Genomic DNA, 13,920 nt, shown 5'->3' on the forward strand with positions numbered 1-13,920 from the left:
TGATTGAAGCTGGCTCGGTCCCTCGGACCCTGGGGGGGGGGGGATTGAAATCAATACAGCTGATGATGAGGCGACCGGAGTGGGACGGCGGCGGGGGTTTAAGGTGTGTGAGTGTGTGTGGGGTGGGGAAGGGGGGTCTCTGTTTTTGACGGATGGCTGGTTAAAGGGGGCCGATCAATTACCCTGATGGATTGGTTTGGGGGGGGGGGGGTGAGGAAAGAGAGGGATCTGTGTTGGGAGAAGGAGCCTGATTCACTTACATCTCTGTTGTTGTGGAAAGTGGCAACTGGTCCCTCCTCCTCTCCCAATCCTTTATTTTTTCGAAAATGCTTAATCCCCCCCCCCCCCCACCCCACACACACACTCTCCCTCTAACGGATCCCCTCTCTCTACATTATTCTCTATGCATTTTAATTTTGCCCCCCTCCGCCACCGGGGGCCCAGTTTCCCCGCCCACTCTCCTCATTCTCGCCCGAGTCGAGGACGGCGAAGCCAAGAAATAGTTAATCTCTCCGGCTGCTGCGGTGATTGGCCGCCGCGCGCAGCCCTCAGCCTCCGCGCGTGAGAGGTAACCAGGCAACTTCAGGGACAGGAAAGGCGCTGAAACCCGCAGGAAAATCGGCGTTATGGAAGTCTTGAAAACATGTTAGGGGAGCGAGGCAATGTGATTTCACCTTGTGTGTCCGGCAAATGGAATTAACAAATGGATTTTCTTAAACACTAACTCCCTCCCTCTCTCTCTCCCTCAATGGGGGGAAAATAGAGCGTTCAAATGAAGGGAGCACAGATGTGGATTAAAAGGCAGAAATGGGACGCGCAGGAGACGCATCCGCTGAGAAAAGGTGAGTTACACCTCAGTTCTGTCCTCCCGTGTCGGCGTGCGTGTGTGTTCGAGCACCGTGGAACTGTTTAAGGATGCATGGCAGCGCGGCTGCGTGGCGAGATTTATGGATCTGCGATGCGCTGCTCGCCGGGTGGAATCGGCTGCGGAGCGGTGTGATGCGGGCGACCGGAGCGGCCCCATATTTGATCAAATGTGGGGAACGCGATCGGAAATGTGCGCGTGAACAGCAGCGTTGACGCCGTTCAGACCCCAAACGCCGGCCGGCCGTCACAGACCTGCTGCTCCAGGTCGATCTGAGCACCAAAATCTGAGAGGACGTTTTCGTTTGGAAGCGACCTCACGCCAAGCTGAGGCTGCTTTATAGAATGCGGGTTGGATCTAGCTCAGAAGTACGGGGTAAAAGCTCCACCAAGCACGTCCGAACCCCCTCCCTCCCCAGTATTCAAATGAAGAGCTGTCCTGACGCAACAGCACTAAGTCATCTTCAAACGGCTGCGTCTTAACGCGCTCCGGTTCCACAAGACCGAGAGGACGATGACGCACATCTGCCCCTCAATCCATCCATCCGCCCGCCCCCGTGGGCTGTTTGAGAATGTTGAGCGGGGTTTTGCGGGTTGCAGCGAGAGGGTGAAACCTGTGGATGTCCGCTGGGGAGCGCGCAGCTTAGCGCAGCGCAGCGCAGCGCAGCGGCACCGGCCGGCAGGGTAGCGGCGCGCAGGCCCGCAGAAGAGGGGGTCCTGTGCGTTTTATCCATGCGCGGGGGGTCAATGTGGGGACAGAAACTCCAGTCCTGTTAATTGTGGACGCGTACTGAGGTGGCGGCGGTGCCGGGAGGCGGGGTGGTCCTACTGCGGCTGCGCTTCCGAATCGATTTTCCCGACAGGAGATCGATGGTATCAGGGACGCGTACTCTGTAGATTACATCTCTTCAACTTTCTGCTGTCTGCCACCGTTTTAACAACATCCTACAACTAAATAAACTTGACTCTTGCCTCTTGTTTTGGCAGATCGGAATACTTAGTTGTGTTTGTAGCTTGATTTTCTTCATCATTTCAGTTACATCGGCTGTTGAAAAAGGAAGTACCTCGATGGTGTCAGAGGGAAAAGGGCTGAGCAAGAACAGGAATGATGTGAAAGGAGGTCAGGATCAGACATTAGAGCTTCTTGCTCTCCTGATTTGATCTCAAGGGCTCTTAAAACTCAAACGCCCTCCTGGCTAAACCTGAATCTGATAATAAGACCAGCTGAAGTGCCCAACACGGGGTTGGACCATATGTCCATCGCGGTGGTTTTCCGCTCGGCTGCTGATGGAGGAGCGTGGATGGAAAATGTCCTTTGACTGTCGTTGCGGAAAAGCAGCGCTTAAACTGCTGGCAGCTTCCGGAGGAGGTGGATGTTTACGCTGCGGCCCGGACGGACGCGAGCAAAGGCGCCGCTTGGCGTTTTGACACCGGTGCCAAAGTTCACTGCCGCCTCTCACCGAGCGACCAAACTGCCTTTAGTAATCTCCTTACAGAGGATGTTCTGCAACAGAGCCTAAGCTGCGCCCGGTGGCTCGGCTGTGGGGCTCAGGGCGCACACACACACACACACACACACACACACATGCGCACACACACACAGGGCGTGCAGGACTATTTCCAGATGTCATCCCAATGCAGTTCTTTGCAGCCCAGTGTGAGTTGTGGGGCTTAAGATGGAGCTGAACAAAGCACTCGAGAGCCCTGGCTTCTCCAGTAAGGGCTTTGTTGGCTCCCCCAGTGGAATCCAGACAGTTAATTTAGCTCCTGACACCAGTGGATACAGGAGTTATATCTCATCCGATTAAAACCGTAATTCCTTACTCCCCCTTTTTTTCACAATTATTGCGAGAAGTCGAAAGTGGTCGGGCTTCTTCTCGGCGCCGGTTGTTGTTTTTCACTCCTCCTGAAGTCCTCGGGGTTCTCTCACCCGTTTCCCGCCGCGTCGCTTCCATCTGCCTGGCGAAAGACGGTTTTATTATCACTTTTGTTGTTTCGCCTCGTGCGGCGGCGGCGGCATCGCCACGACAGGAAATCGCTGGTGATTTCAGGAGTACTCTGGGATAATGCGTCTGAAGAACAGGGGGTTAGGCCGACATCAATGGAGCAGAATTCAGGATGAGACACGCCGCCTGAATCTTTTATAAAAGCAGTTTCCATGAGCTTTCAGGGCGGTCGGAGTCCTCGTCTCCGTGGCGTCCTCGTCACATCGACTGGATTCAAGACGTGGCCCCTGACAGAGAAAGGTCAGAGGTCATCTCAGTCGTCTCCACTGAAGGGGAGGGTTTCCTAAACATTTGCTTTATTCTCTTTTGTGCAGAAAATGCGAGCAAACCTGACATTATGACATCACGCAACATTTAAAACCCCGAATAAGAAACAATTTAAAAAGTGGCCCCCATTTTTCATAAACCCGAACCAAGCCCCCGCAAGCCCCGATCCTACGTCCGTGTTGTGTTACACGTAACTTCATTACGTTCTTTTTAATATCCGCGTCGGAGTTATGTAAATACAATTGGATCCTGCTGTTTGCAGCGGCGTCGGATTGTATCAGTGTCACTTTGTGTTACAGTAACTGAATCACATGATCCAGTGAGGGAAACAGTACGTGGCCAATAAAACAATTAACTGGGCGAGCGTGAGCCGCGGTTAGCGCTCACGCCGAGCTGCCATCGATTCAAACGCAACGTTCAGCCGCTAACCCCCCGTAAATGAGCGTTCAAGCACCGTTGACTTCACGCCTGCCTCTGCGCGTCCCTCGTCGCGCCGACCCTGCTGAGCCGACAACGAGGTGGCGACCCCCGGCACTATCGCGCTAACGGAATCAAATGGGCCACTCAATTGCCAGCCCATCAAACAATTAGCTTCTTTGTGTAGCTGGGTGGCGAGAGGGGCCCCGTGCCGCGGCCTGTAACATCTGGTGAGAGTGTGAAGTGTTCAGCCTGACCACCCCCCCAACCCCCACCCCCATGTTAAGCGGGAATGACCTGCACTTCCCGCCTCGCTTCCACCGGATCTTCAATGCATCAATGACACCAGCCATCACGAGGGACGTGTACCATGCCAAAGCAGTGATTCATTAGGACTCAATTAGCTGGGAGGCATGGGGGGCTGTGCCATATGCCTCGGGGCTCTCCTGCAATCTGGACCCGCTCCTTATTACTGTACTCTCAGCTGTCTCTGGCTGCATGTGTGCTGCATCACTGCCCCGCTGTCTTCCTCCCGTCAACCCCACCGTCGCCTTTCTGCCGTTAATACGAGCCGGCCGTAGAGATTTAGCGTGTCTGTCCGGAGCCGTCCGGGTTCCGAGATACTGTAGCGGCGAGTCAGGACGACCTTCGGCTCAACTCGCAGCGCGCCGGTTGGCCGTGCATGAAACGCTCATCCATCCACTGATGTATGAGGAGCTCCACACGTCCTGCAGGAGGTCCGGATCGACCTGGACGGGCCTGTCAGGGAGCGGCTGACAAGATCCACCCAAACCGTGGTCTTCTGATCTGCGTCGAGGCGAACGAGCTCCAAAACGAGAGGAGTCGGATTTCAAAAAATGAGCAGCGAGCGCCAGACGTGGGGTATCATGTGATGGGATCGGATGCGACGTGATGGGGTGCGGGCACACGCTGTCACACACTTGACGTGATCCGGGAGCCGAGGTTTGGCCTCAGAACTTGGATCTCTGCCGCCGCCACGTCAGCAGCAACGTGCGTTGCTCAGCTGGACCCATTCATTTAGAGTCTATTAGGACTCTAAACATTTAGAGCCAGGGACTCTAAATGAACGGGAGGCGATTAAATACCGCGTAACCTCGCAGCGCCGCCGGCCGGAGGTCAGGAACGTGGCGGCGGCGCTGCCCCAGTTGTGTGCACGTGCAGCCACCCAACCGCACTCCTCCAGGGTTTTCACCGCATTACCCAGAAACGCCACGTCCGTGTGACCCAATTTGTCAGCCTCTCCTCCGCGCTCATCTCCCAGATGCGCTGCGGGAGGCCCCCACCGCGGCGGAGCAGTCGTCACCTACGGGGAGCGCTCCGGTTTCATCCCATCAGGCCTTCCTACAACTCTGTTCCCCGCAGGGAGACGGCGGCTCCTCGTGAGGCCGATCAGCACGAGCATGGCGGCGGCGGCGGCTGTAGCCGAGGCTCGTTTGTATTTGCCTTTGATAAAATACGCCATCAAATAGAGGCTTGGCGGCGGATTCCTCCCTCTGATGGGATCAATTTTCATCCGATTTCCAGCACTTGTTCCAGCGTTGGTGTTGGGTAAAGCTGCTGTCAGCGGGTCGTCATGTGACCACTGTTTATGTGCGTTTGGCCGCATTCGTTTAAATTCGGAGGCCGACTGAGTATAATTAGGAGTAGATGAAGCCAGTAGGTTGTCTGCTGGCGTTATTTTCATATGGCAGCGTTGGAGGAAGGGAAAAAAAAAGAAACACACGAGAAAGGGAGCAGAAAATGTAATTATATTTGACTGTTTAATTCTTCTAGTTGCTGCGCGGCCACATCATGTATGAAAACATGCAAAAATGAGTCACATTTTCTGGAATTCAGAAAGCTCCAGTGGCCGTCCAGTCATCCCAGCACGGAAACACATAAAAGGCTGCATCTGCCCCCCCCCATCAAAATATTTAACTTCATAACTCTGCTTGTAGAGCGCAAGATGATGAAAACCTGTAGTGATGAAAGACGTTAGCAGGCGCCTCCAGAAAGGCGCGAGATGCATTAGCAGCACTTTGGGTCGGAATTTGGGAGCATTTGGACTGAATCTGCATCTTGAATTCAGATAGAAGGAGGGAAAAAAGACGGAAATGGATTAAAATGGATTAATAACATGTGGAGTCTGACAGAAGTCCACAGCAGACCCAAACACACAAACTGGGGAAACTTTTAATCCTTTCCAGTTGATACTCTCTCTCTCTCTCACACACACACACACACACACACACACACACACACACGGAGGGCAGAACATGAACGGGGAGACAAGGACAAGATGATCAGGCAAAAGTTGAAGGGATAAGACAGCTTATATCCATGAGGAGGAGGAGACGATTAACTGCAGGTGAAGGACGGAGAGATAATGAGGTCAGGTGAAGGAGGAAGGGATGATGATGGAGGGATGGGTGGAGGGATGGATGGATGGAGGGATGGAGGGATGGGTGGAGGAATGGATGGGGGGGATAGATAGATAGATAGATAGATAGATAGATAGATAGATAGATAGATAGATAGATAGATAGATAGATAGATAGATAGATAGATAGATAGATAGATAGATAGATAGATAGATAGATAGATAGATAGATAGATAGATCGGTGGGTGGGTGGATGGATGGAGGGATGGAGGGAGGGATGGATGGATGAATGGGTGGAGGGATGGATGGAGGGAGGGATGAATGGATGAATGGGTGGAGGAATGGAGGGAGGGATGGATGAATGGGTGGAGGGATGGATGGATGGAGGGATGGATGGATGGAGGGAGGGATGGATGGATGGAGGGATGGGTGGATGGAGGGATGGGTGGATGGATGGATGAATGGGTGGAGGAATGGAGGGAGGGATGGATGGAGGGATGGGTGGATGGAGGGATGGATGGATGAATGGGTGGAGGGATGGGTGGATGGATGGATGAATGGGTGGAGGGATGGATGGATGGAGGGAGGGATGGATGATGGAGGGATGGATGGATGGAGGGATGGGGGAGGAGCTGTGTCTTCTCAACGTTGCAACCTCTTAATAGGAGCTCTGTGTGGCGCCCCCTGCAGGCGACACGTTGAGCCCGCTCAGCTCCTTTGGGCCACGTTTGGCTCCCATCGGCCCTGGAGCGTCGCCTCCTCGCGCCCGCCGCACCTTTAACTTCTCTTTACCGGCTGATTAGTCGCCAATAGGGTGTGGACGGGGTGTTTTACCCCCCGGAGCGTGATCACATGTGAGATGACGACAGCTTCACACCTCCCGCCGTTCCATACGTCGCTTCTCCGTTCATGAGAGATTAATGAGACACGCTGAGCCGAGATGAAGCTTCATTAATTACCTTCATCCATACGAGGCTGCGATCTGGGGCGCAAACAGATTGTACGTGTGCCTTTTTCAGCCCCCCCCTTAAAGCACATTTAAACTAGCACCTGTTAGTTTGCAGGGGGAGACGTGGGGCATCCTTCAGGGAAAACACGGAACGTTTAAGTGCACTTTGTGGGAATAATCAGCGGCACAGCTGCAAAATAAATAAATAAAATCACTTCACTGCAAACCGGCGGTAATTGTGATATTAGCAGTCGTGCCGTATTATCTTTAAAGAATTCCGAAAGAGCTTCAGCTGTGCGCGAATCAACCTGAGTAGCTCGTCAGCAAAAAAAAAAAGAGTTAGATATGCTAATGCTTCCTTTGTGTGAGATGTCAATCATGTGCCGGTCTGAAAGGAAACCGCAAAGGTTCAATGCGGGGGAAAGATTCCAACATGCGAATCGTGTGCATTTTTGGAGTAATTGTGCTCGTCTGTCCTTCAGATGAAGCAGATTTGTCTGTCCTCGCTAGCTCCTCGCCCGTGGAGTTCCCGTCTACAGATGTGCTTGCTTTTCTTCTCCTCCTCCCTCCACCACCACCTCTGGAACAACTCATCTGGCACTGCGGGGCCTCAGCGAGCTGCAAGAACAGGCTCCCATCTTTAAAGACGGGCAGACAAACACGAGTCGTTAGCACGACGTCGTTTAGCCGCTGTTAACAGTCTTTCTTTGACACGTTCGGGCCGTGTTTACGTGTTCCTTTTCTTCATAGACGGCGATGGAAAAGTGCCTTTACGCTTCAAATCGTTAGCCACTAAGGAACGAGCCATTACTGTCAAGTAGTCAACATCAGCAGTAAATACAGGCTGCTGCCATTTGCATTGAGACGCTAGGTAAGCGGTGGACCTGTGAGGCTCCTTTTTGAAGAGACCGCCGTCTTAACGCCGCCTCGTAGGTCGCAGGTGCGATGTTTCCCTCCTCGGCTGCTGTGATCGGCGCCACTTTTATCCGCAGATACGTATTTAACTGTCCACAGTCCAGCGCGTCTCCTCTCAGATGAGAACAACAAAGCGTGAAATCCACCATCGAGGGTTTTCCTGCAGTGCTTTATTAGGCCCGTGAACCAACACGCAATTAAAGAGGACACCTTTTGGCTGTTTATTTAGTTCAAAGACGACACAGAAAACAGGAAAAGGGACTAATTGTCTCATTAGCTCCCCACGGCATGTCCTCGGCTCTTTTGTAGAAAAGAAGCAGCCAAATGAAACGTGGTTTTATCCTCTTTTCCACACAAAGAAAAGGAGGGCAGAGGAGAATCCGCTGAAAGATGAGGTAGAACGCCAAAGAAATATGGATATTGTGATTAAAAATAGGATGAAACGCCACGAGGGGAGCAAGTGAAGGGTGGGAGGCTCCGTGTTGACGGGCTCGTTGTTGATCTGGGGTGTTTGTTCAGGCCTTCTGGAGCCGGCCCAGTTCTGTGTCAGACGGTAAACAGCCTGTTTTAACACACCGCTCAGATGCTGAGACACAGCACAGCCACAAACCCAATCAAGAGTGAATTAAAGACTCCTCCGGGAAGCCACACAGGGACATTAGAGGGGGTGTTTTGGCTGGCTGGGGGGGGGGGGGGCAGGAGCGATCCTTCCAGATTCCCTGCATGTGGTGGGTGGAATGAATAAACAGAATGGAGGAGAGAGGAGCCGCGGCCCCATCTTGTTTTCACACATTTGTTTACCCTCACCGTGGGGAGCTCGTGACACTTTATTAGCCTGAATACGTCTGTTACAACAGACAGGAGCCCAAAGCCCATTAATAGTTTCACCCGGAGACGTCAGCTCCTCGCCATCGGTCTGTTTGTTCGTTTATGACGCGTCTCAGACGCACACGTCTTCGCCACGGGCTTCCTTCCCTCAGGAGTGGAGCTGCCCCCATGGAGGCGTCTCGCACCGAGGCCTTCGCTGACACCGGTCGGCGCCGCCTAGCAAAGACGCCGACCTCTCGTTAGCTCACCAGCTGTAGCAACAAAGCTTCTCTTCTCCCAAAGAGAGTGAATGAGAGCAGGTAAAACACCCAAACTTGTTCCCTTTTTCCCTTTTTTTCCCCATCCTTTCACACCCCCCCCCCCCCCCCCCGCTTGCACACTTGAGTCCTCCATTGTTGGAGGCCCTCCGTCTTGTCAGAATGAGGTGAACTAATGGGCCGTGGCTGAGCAGTCTGGTCTCAGAGGTTATCGGTTCCCCCCTGGAAGGCAAGAAGGACAGAGGGAGGAGAAAGGTGGGAGTCTTTCTCCTTTGTCTGTGATGTTTAAACGTTGGCTGGGCGGAATCTCCACATGCGGAAGTTAAAACGTTAAAACGTTGCTAAAGGACAAGGACATGTGGTCCATCCCCCGATCACTTGATGGTCTTTAAGACGTCCAATACGCTGTGCGAGCCTGTGAAAATGTTTGATTCCTTGACCAGCTTCCCCGTGTATTAGCTTAATTTTTACCATTCTTGTGGTAATTGGCAGCGACAGCGTAAAGACCTGTATGTCACTCAGGCGCCGGCTCGTCAGGAAACCAATTAATCCAAAGAAAGCAAATGAAGCTTATCTGGGATCTGGGGGCTATCGGCCGATCTTGTAGAGCCACGTTAAACAACCGTGTTGCTTGACAGCGTGGTGGTGATAAGACCCACGTCGGAGTCTTTGAGGGCGAACGTTTTTAGGGCTTTAGTCAGATACAAATCGCGCTGGGCTGCTTTTGCTTCCACGGGCGCCACACGGCAGCGCCGCTCAGCCAGGGCGTGACAGTTGTGTCCCGCCCCATAAGCCGGGGGGCATTTTTGTAACAAAGATGACCGGTGCGAGGTGCCAACGGTGGTCTGGAACAAATGTTCCACCAGGGCCATGCCAGCCGTGGCCAGGAAGAGACTGAGACGGGGGCCTCCCCCCGCAATCACCGACGCCGCCTTCCCGTCGGGGCCGCGGTGAATGGCGGCGTAATTGGCCGTATCCAGTGACGGATGGCTGTTCAACCTTTGTTACTCATCGGTGGCGGGGAGGCACAATATGAGGTTGATTGTGGAGTCTATTAGACACCCGTCTCAGGAGGCAATGTTACCGGGGGGGGGGGGGGGACCAAGAGTGATCCAATTTAAAAATCAACGCGTGCTCAGTGATTGCCCATTATATTTGTCAGACTGTAAACACCACTGAAATTGTGATCACACTAAATGGATCCTTTTTTTTTTATTCACAAACAAGTGGAAACTGAACGCAGTTGCTGGAAATTGCATCCATCTGTCTCCGTACATAAATCAAAGTTGGTCTAAATTACAGTCTCGCTTTCTGGTAAACAAATTATCATGTCAAGCCATTTTCCTATTGTACGTATGCTGATTTTGTTTTGTCGCCAGCACTGGCGCCGCGCTAAAGAAAGCGAAGAAATAAAGCGTGATCCCGATCCTTTAGAATTTAGACGTCTTGGGGAAAAAGAAGTCGGAGAAATTGTGGCAGAATTTTAATGTTTTGCTTTATTTTGAAGGCTAAAAGTGCCACATCTCAGTATAGATCACTGTAACGTGGTCCAATTTAGCTTTATTTATACAGCAGCTGTTACAACCGCGACAGAAACCTGGAAAACTCTCTTCTAAGAGGAAGAAACGGGCCCAGGCTGGGGCGAGTTTGGCAAAGAAAAGAATCAATATATCCACCGGTATGTTTAATGTTTGGGGAGCGACGACCGTACATCAGGTTTCCTCACAGCCGGACCGTTCAATACTTCCAATCACAGGTTGAAATCTCAGACGCGGGCTGGAACGTCCCCAAAGGCGTCAGCCAGCAGTCGGCGGACGGGCCTAAAGGCGCGGGAGGGAGCGCTAAGACGAACAAATTAATAAATAATATGTGGCTTTTGTGGGGGCCACATCCCCAAACATTGTGCGAGTAGCTGGAGAAACGAGCGATGCTCGTTAACTCTGACCCAAATCACGAGAGACACCGCGAGCTGTTGGAACGCAGAGCAGATTGGGGAGTCAGGGTGACCTAGATAGCGTTGCCTTTGACAAGCAGCCGTGCATCACTCTAAATCGCTCTTCCGCCTGATACAATGAGCCACATCTCCCCGGTTGGTTGTGAAAATTACATTCTGACATTCTGTGACGTGGAAAATACCCCCACCCCTGTGGGACACTTTCCCGGGGGTACTTGAGGGGCAATTGCTCCTTTTGCTTGGACTCAGGTGACATAATCGACCCCGTGAGAGCTGAGAGGCAGCCGGACCGGAGCTGGAGGGGCATCAGGTGTGGATGAGGCCACTGCAGAGTTTTAAATGCAAATCATCTTCAGGTCACTTTAGCCATAATAGGAGAGACCAGAGGACGTGCCGGTTTCATTTTTACTCCTTTATGCTGAAACTCTCCATCAAAATACACACTTTCCACCAGCTAATATGTGGGAATACAGAGATAAGACCAGTTAGATGCCCCCAGTTTGCAAATACGGGACTATTTCCCAGTTGACCTGTTATAGCACTGACTGAGCAATGCGAAGTTAGCTATAGCGGCACACTAGCACGTCCCCTGGCTGCCATGTGACGCAATCCTGGTCATGTGACCTTACAAACGTGGCCGCTATCCATGGTGGTAGATTTATATAATACCCAGAAGATCCCAACAATACCTGCGCGTTGGAAATGAGCACAACTCGCACTAAATGCAATGTTTTAATCCCGCAACAGTGTTCCAGTTACTCTGGATAATCCAAAAATCCTCACTGGGAATAGACGTTTTTAGGGGACGGCGTCTTCGGAGCAGACAGAAGTTGGGAAAAGTGCTGACACCGAGGTCTATGGATCATCCAGATTACCAAGAATCGCTTAAGATCGCTTTTGTAACCAGTTTGGAGTTGAGGTGAAGAGAATGGGACCAGAAATCAGGCTCAAATGTTACGACATCAAGCCCCAACTCAATTTTATAGAAAAAAAACTTTAAAAAAAACCCATTTTCGGGGGGAAAGGGCACCGGTCGTGGTCCGCCACACACTCACAATGTCACACAACGTCATGCGTCCGCCGGCGCTCTATTCAGGCCAACGTGGGCTGAAGGCCCTCCTCCAACAATGGGCTATCGCCATGCCAACAAAAGCAGCACCAGACACAGCGCCAGCTTGGCATGGCAGCTTGTGTTAGCTGTGGATGATTCAAGGGCATTAAAGCACAACGTGGGGGGGTTCCAGGAGGGCGGCGGCTCTGCCAGGACTTCTGCCGCTTCGCCTTGAAACAGCCGCCGCTCGGCTCCTCCCCCTCCTCCCGACGGAGCGTCGCCGCAACAACAGGTCCCCTGCATCCGCACGTTTCGCCACAGGTCCCCTCAGACGGTGGGCAGGGGGGGGGGCGAATTTGCTGCAATGTCATTAACAGCTGATGATGCTACGCCTTTGTTGACTTGTTCATTTGGCGCCTGTCACTTTCTGTGTTGGACGAATGCTCTAATGAGTGATCAAGTCGTGTTTGTCGTCTTAATTTTGAAGCGGTTTAACGTCAACTGTCGTCCCTCCTGTCTTCTTGCCTTGCAGTGCTGGGGGCGAACGCGCGTGATGGGCTGTCAGGCTGCATCTGAAGTGCTCTGCCAAGGAATAATATCCACTCCCGTCCTCCTCTGAAGAACAATATTTCATTCAATCAATGTTGCAGGCTCCCCCGGGGGGGAATTACTCCTGAGTAATAGGCGGACCCTCAGAAAAGAGCACCGGTGGACCATGTGATGCTTGCCCTTTACGGAGGGAACTCAGGTACGCTCCAGAAGATGCCAAATCTGCTCTGAAGCCGCTCTCAAGAGGATCACCTGAGCCGATAATACGACTCCTTTTTATATATATATATATTTTTTACGTCCGGGATACTCCAAATACCATGGCCTGCCTGTGACCGTCTCCGTCGATGCTGCATCTTCACTTCATGAGGAACGCCGGACGCCTCGCCATGGATTTGCTCCTGTGAAGGGCAGCAGTGAGAAAGACTGGAGCGGCGGGGGGATTCGGACACTGGGAGCGGGTCGGATTAGTTAGTTTGTCGCTAACCCATGGTGGATCTGCTGTGAGCTGGACGAGGGATTCAGCGGGAGAGGATGTCAGCGGAAGCCGAGCTTCAATCCGGTGTCAAAACCAGCCAGAGAAGGGAGTCCAGGAGGATCAAAGGTACGTGCAACATCGTCGGAGAACATCCTGCGTATCGACGAATTTCTCAGAGACACCGACAAATGTCAGCATGTGGGCGGTAGACAGGCTAGGACCTAGCGTCTGCACGCCATGCTCGGCCAGGCGCTATCATCAGGAAGGCCGACGAAGGCGTTTATTTGTATTCCAGCTCCATTCAGTAAATACTGTTACACTGGGCCACACGGGGGGGGGGGGGGGGGGCATATGGAGCCCACAGATGTTGTAACATCGGTTTCGTGCTGCCTGGGTTTGGTAGTCCTGATTTAGGTGTCATGGCCGGGGTAATTCACATCCTGTCGAGTGATCTAAACTCCCCCCTGAACTCCCCCCCGCCCATGTTTTTTTGCCAATGAATAAAATAAAACCGCTCAAGCCAGTCCAGTAAATGTGACTTCTGGGGGCTGGCTGTTTCAAGGCCGTGGGGGGGCCAGGCCCTGCGTGGGTGTCTCACCGGCCCTGTCGGCCGTTCAGATGAATAGCCGGGCTGAAGGAGGGCCCATTGATTTGAGTTAAGTGGACGCAGGAGAGTGGAGCGAGGGAGCCATCACACTCTTGGCCTTGAGGCTCATGGGGGGGGGGGACAGCACAGGCCATCATAGCCTGACTTTACTACGTTAATCACATGTGCTGCTGGAACCAATCACACAATCAGCACAGATGCTGTTCAGGCCCCTATAAGGAAACTGGCTAAAGCTAACGTGCGTTTAATGTTGATTATCCCAGTGGGAAAAATACTAAAGCAGGTTGAAATCGACCGAAACTCAACGTTATCAGTCTTCTGGAGTCAGGGAATATATCATTTGTGCACATGTGAACGAGAAATAGGGCTCATCAGCCCACTGAAACATCTGGAGGGT

General features: G+C 52.5%; 1 protein-coding gene across 1 annotated transcript in view; it reads left to right on the forward strand.

The window, feature by feature from the left end:
• The first annotated feature begins 485 nt into the window (after positions 1 to 485).
• LOC130538972 (uncharacterized) overlaps positions 486 to 13,920 on the forward strand; it is a 33,521-nt gene continuing 20,086 nt past the window's right edge. The window contains exons 1-2 of the mRNA XM_057057037.1: positions 486 to 842; positions 12,422 to 13,042. Of these exons, the coding sequence (XP_056913017.1) occupies positions 12,973 to 13,042 (70 nt within the window). The 5' untranslated portion in view covers positions 486 to 842; positions 12,422 to 12,972. The remainder of the gene's footprint in view (positions 843 to 12,421; positions 13,043 to 13,920) is intronic.

This window comes from Takifugu flavidus, chromosome 15 (assembly GCF_003711565.1).
Source record: "Takifugu flavidus isolate HTHZ2018 chromosome 15, ASM371156v2, whole genome shotgun sequence".
NCBI classification, from domain to species: domain Eukaryota; kingdom Metazoa; phylum Chordata; class Actinopteri; order Tetraodontiformes; family Tetraodontidae; genus Takifugu; species Takifugu flavidus.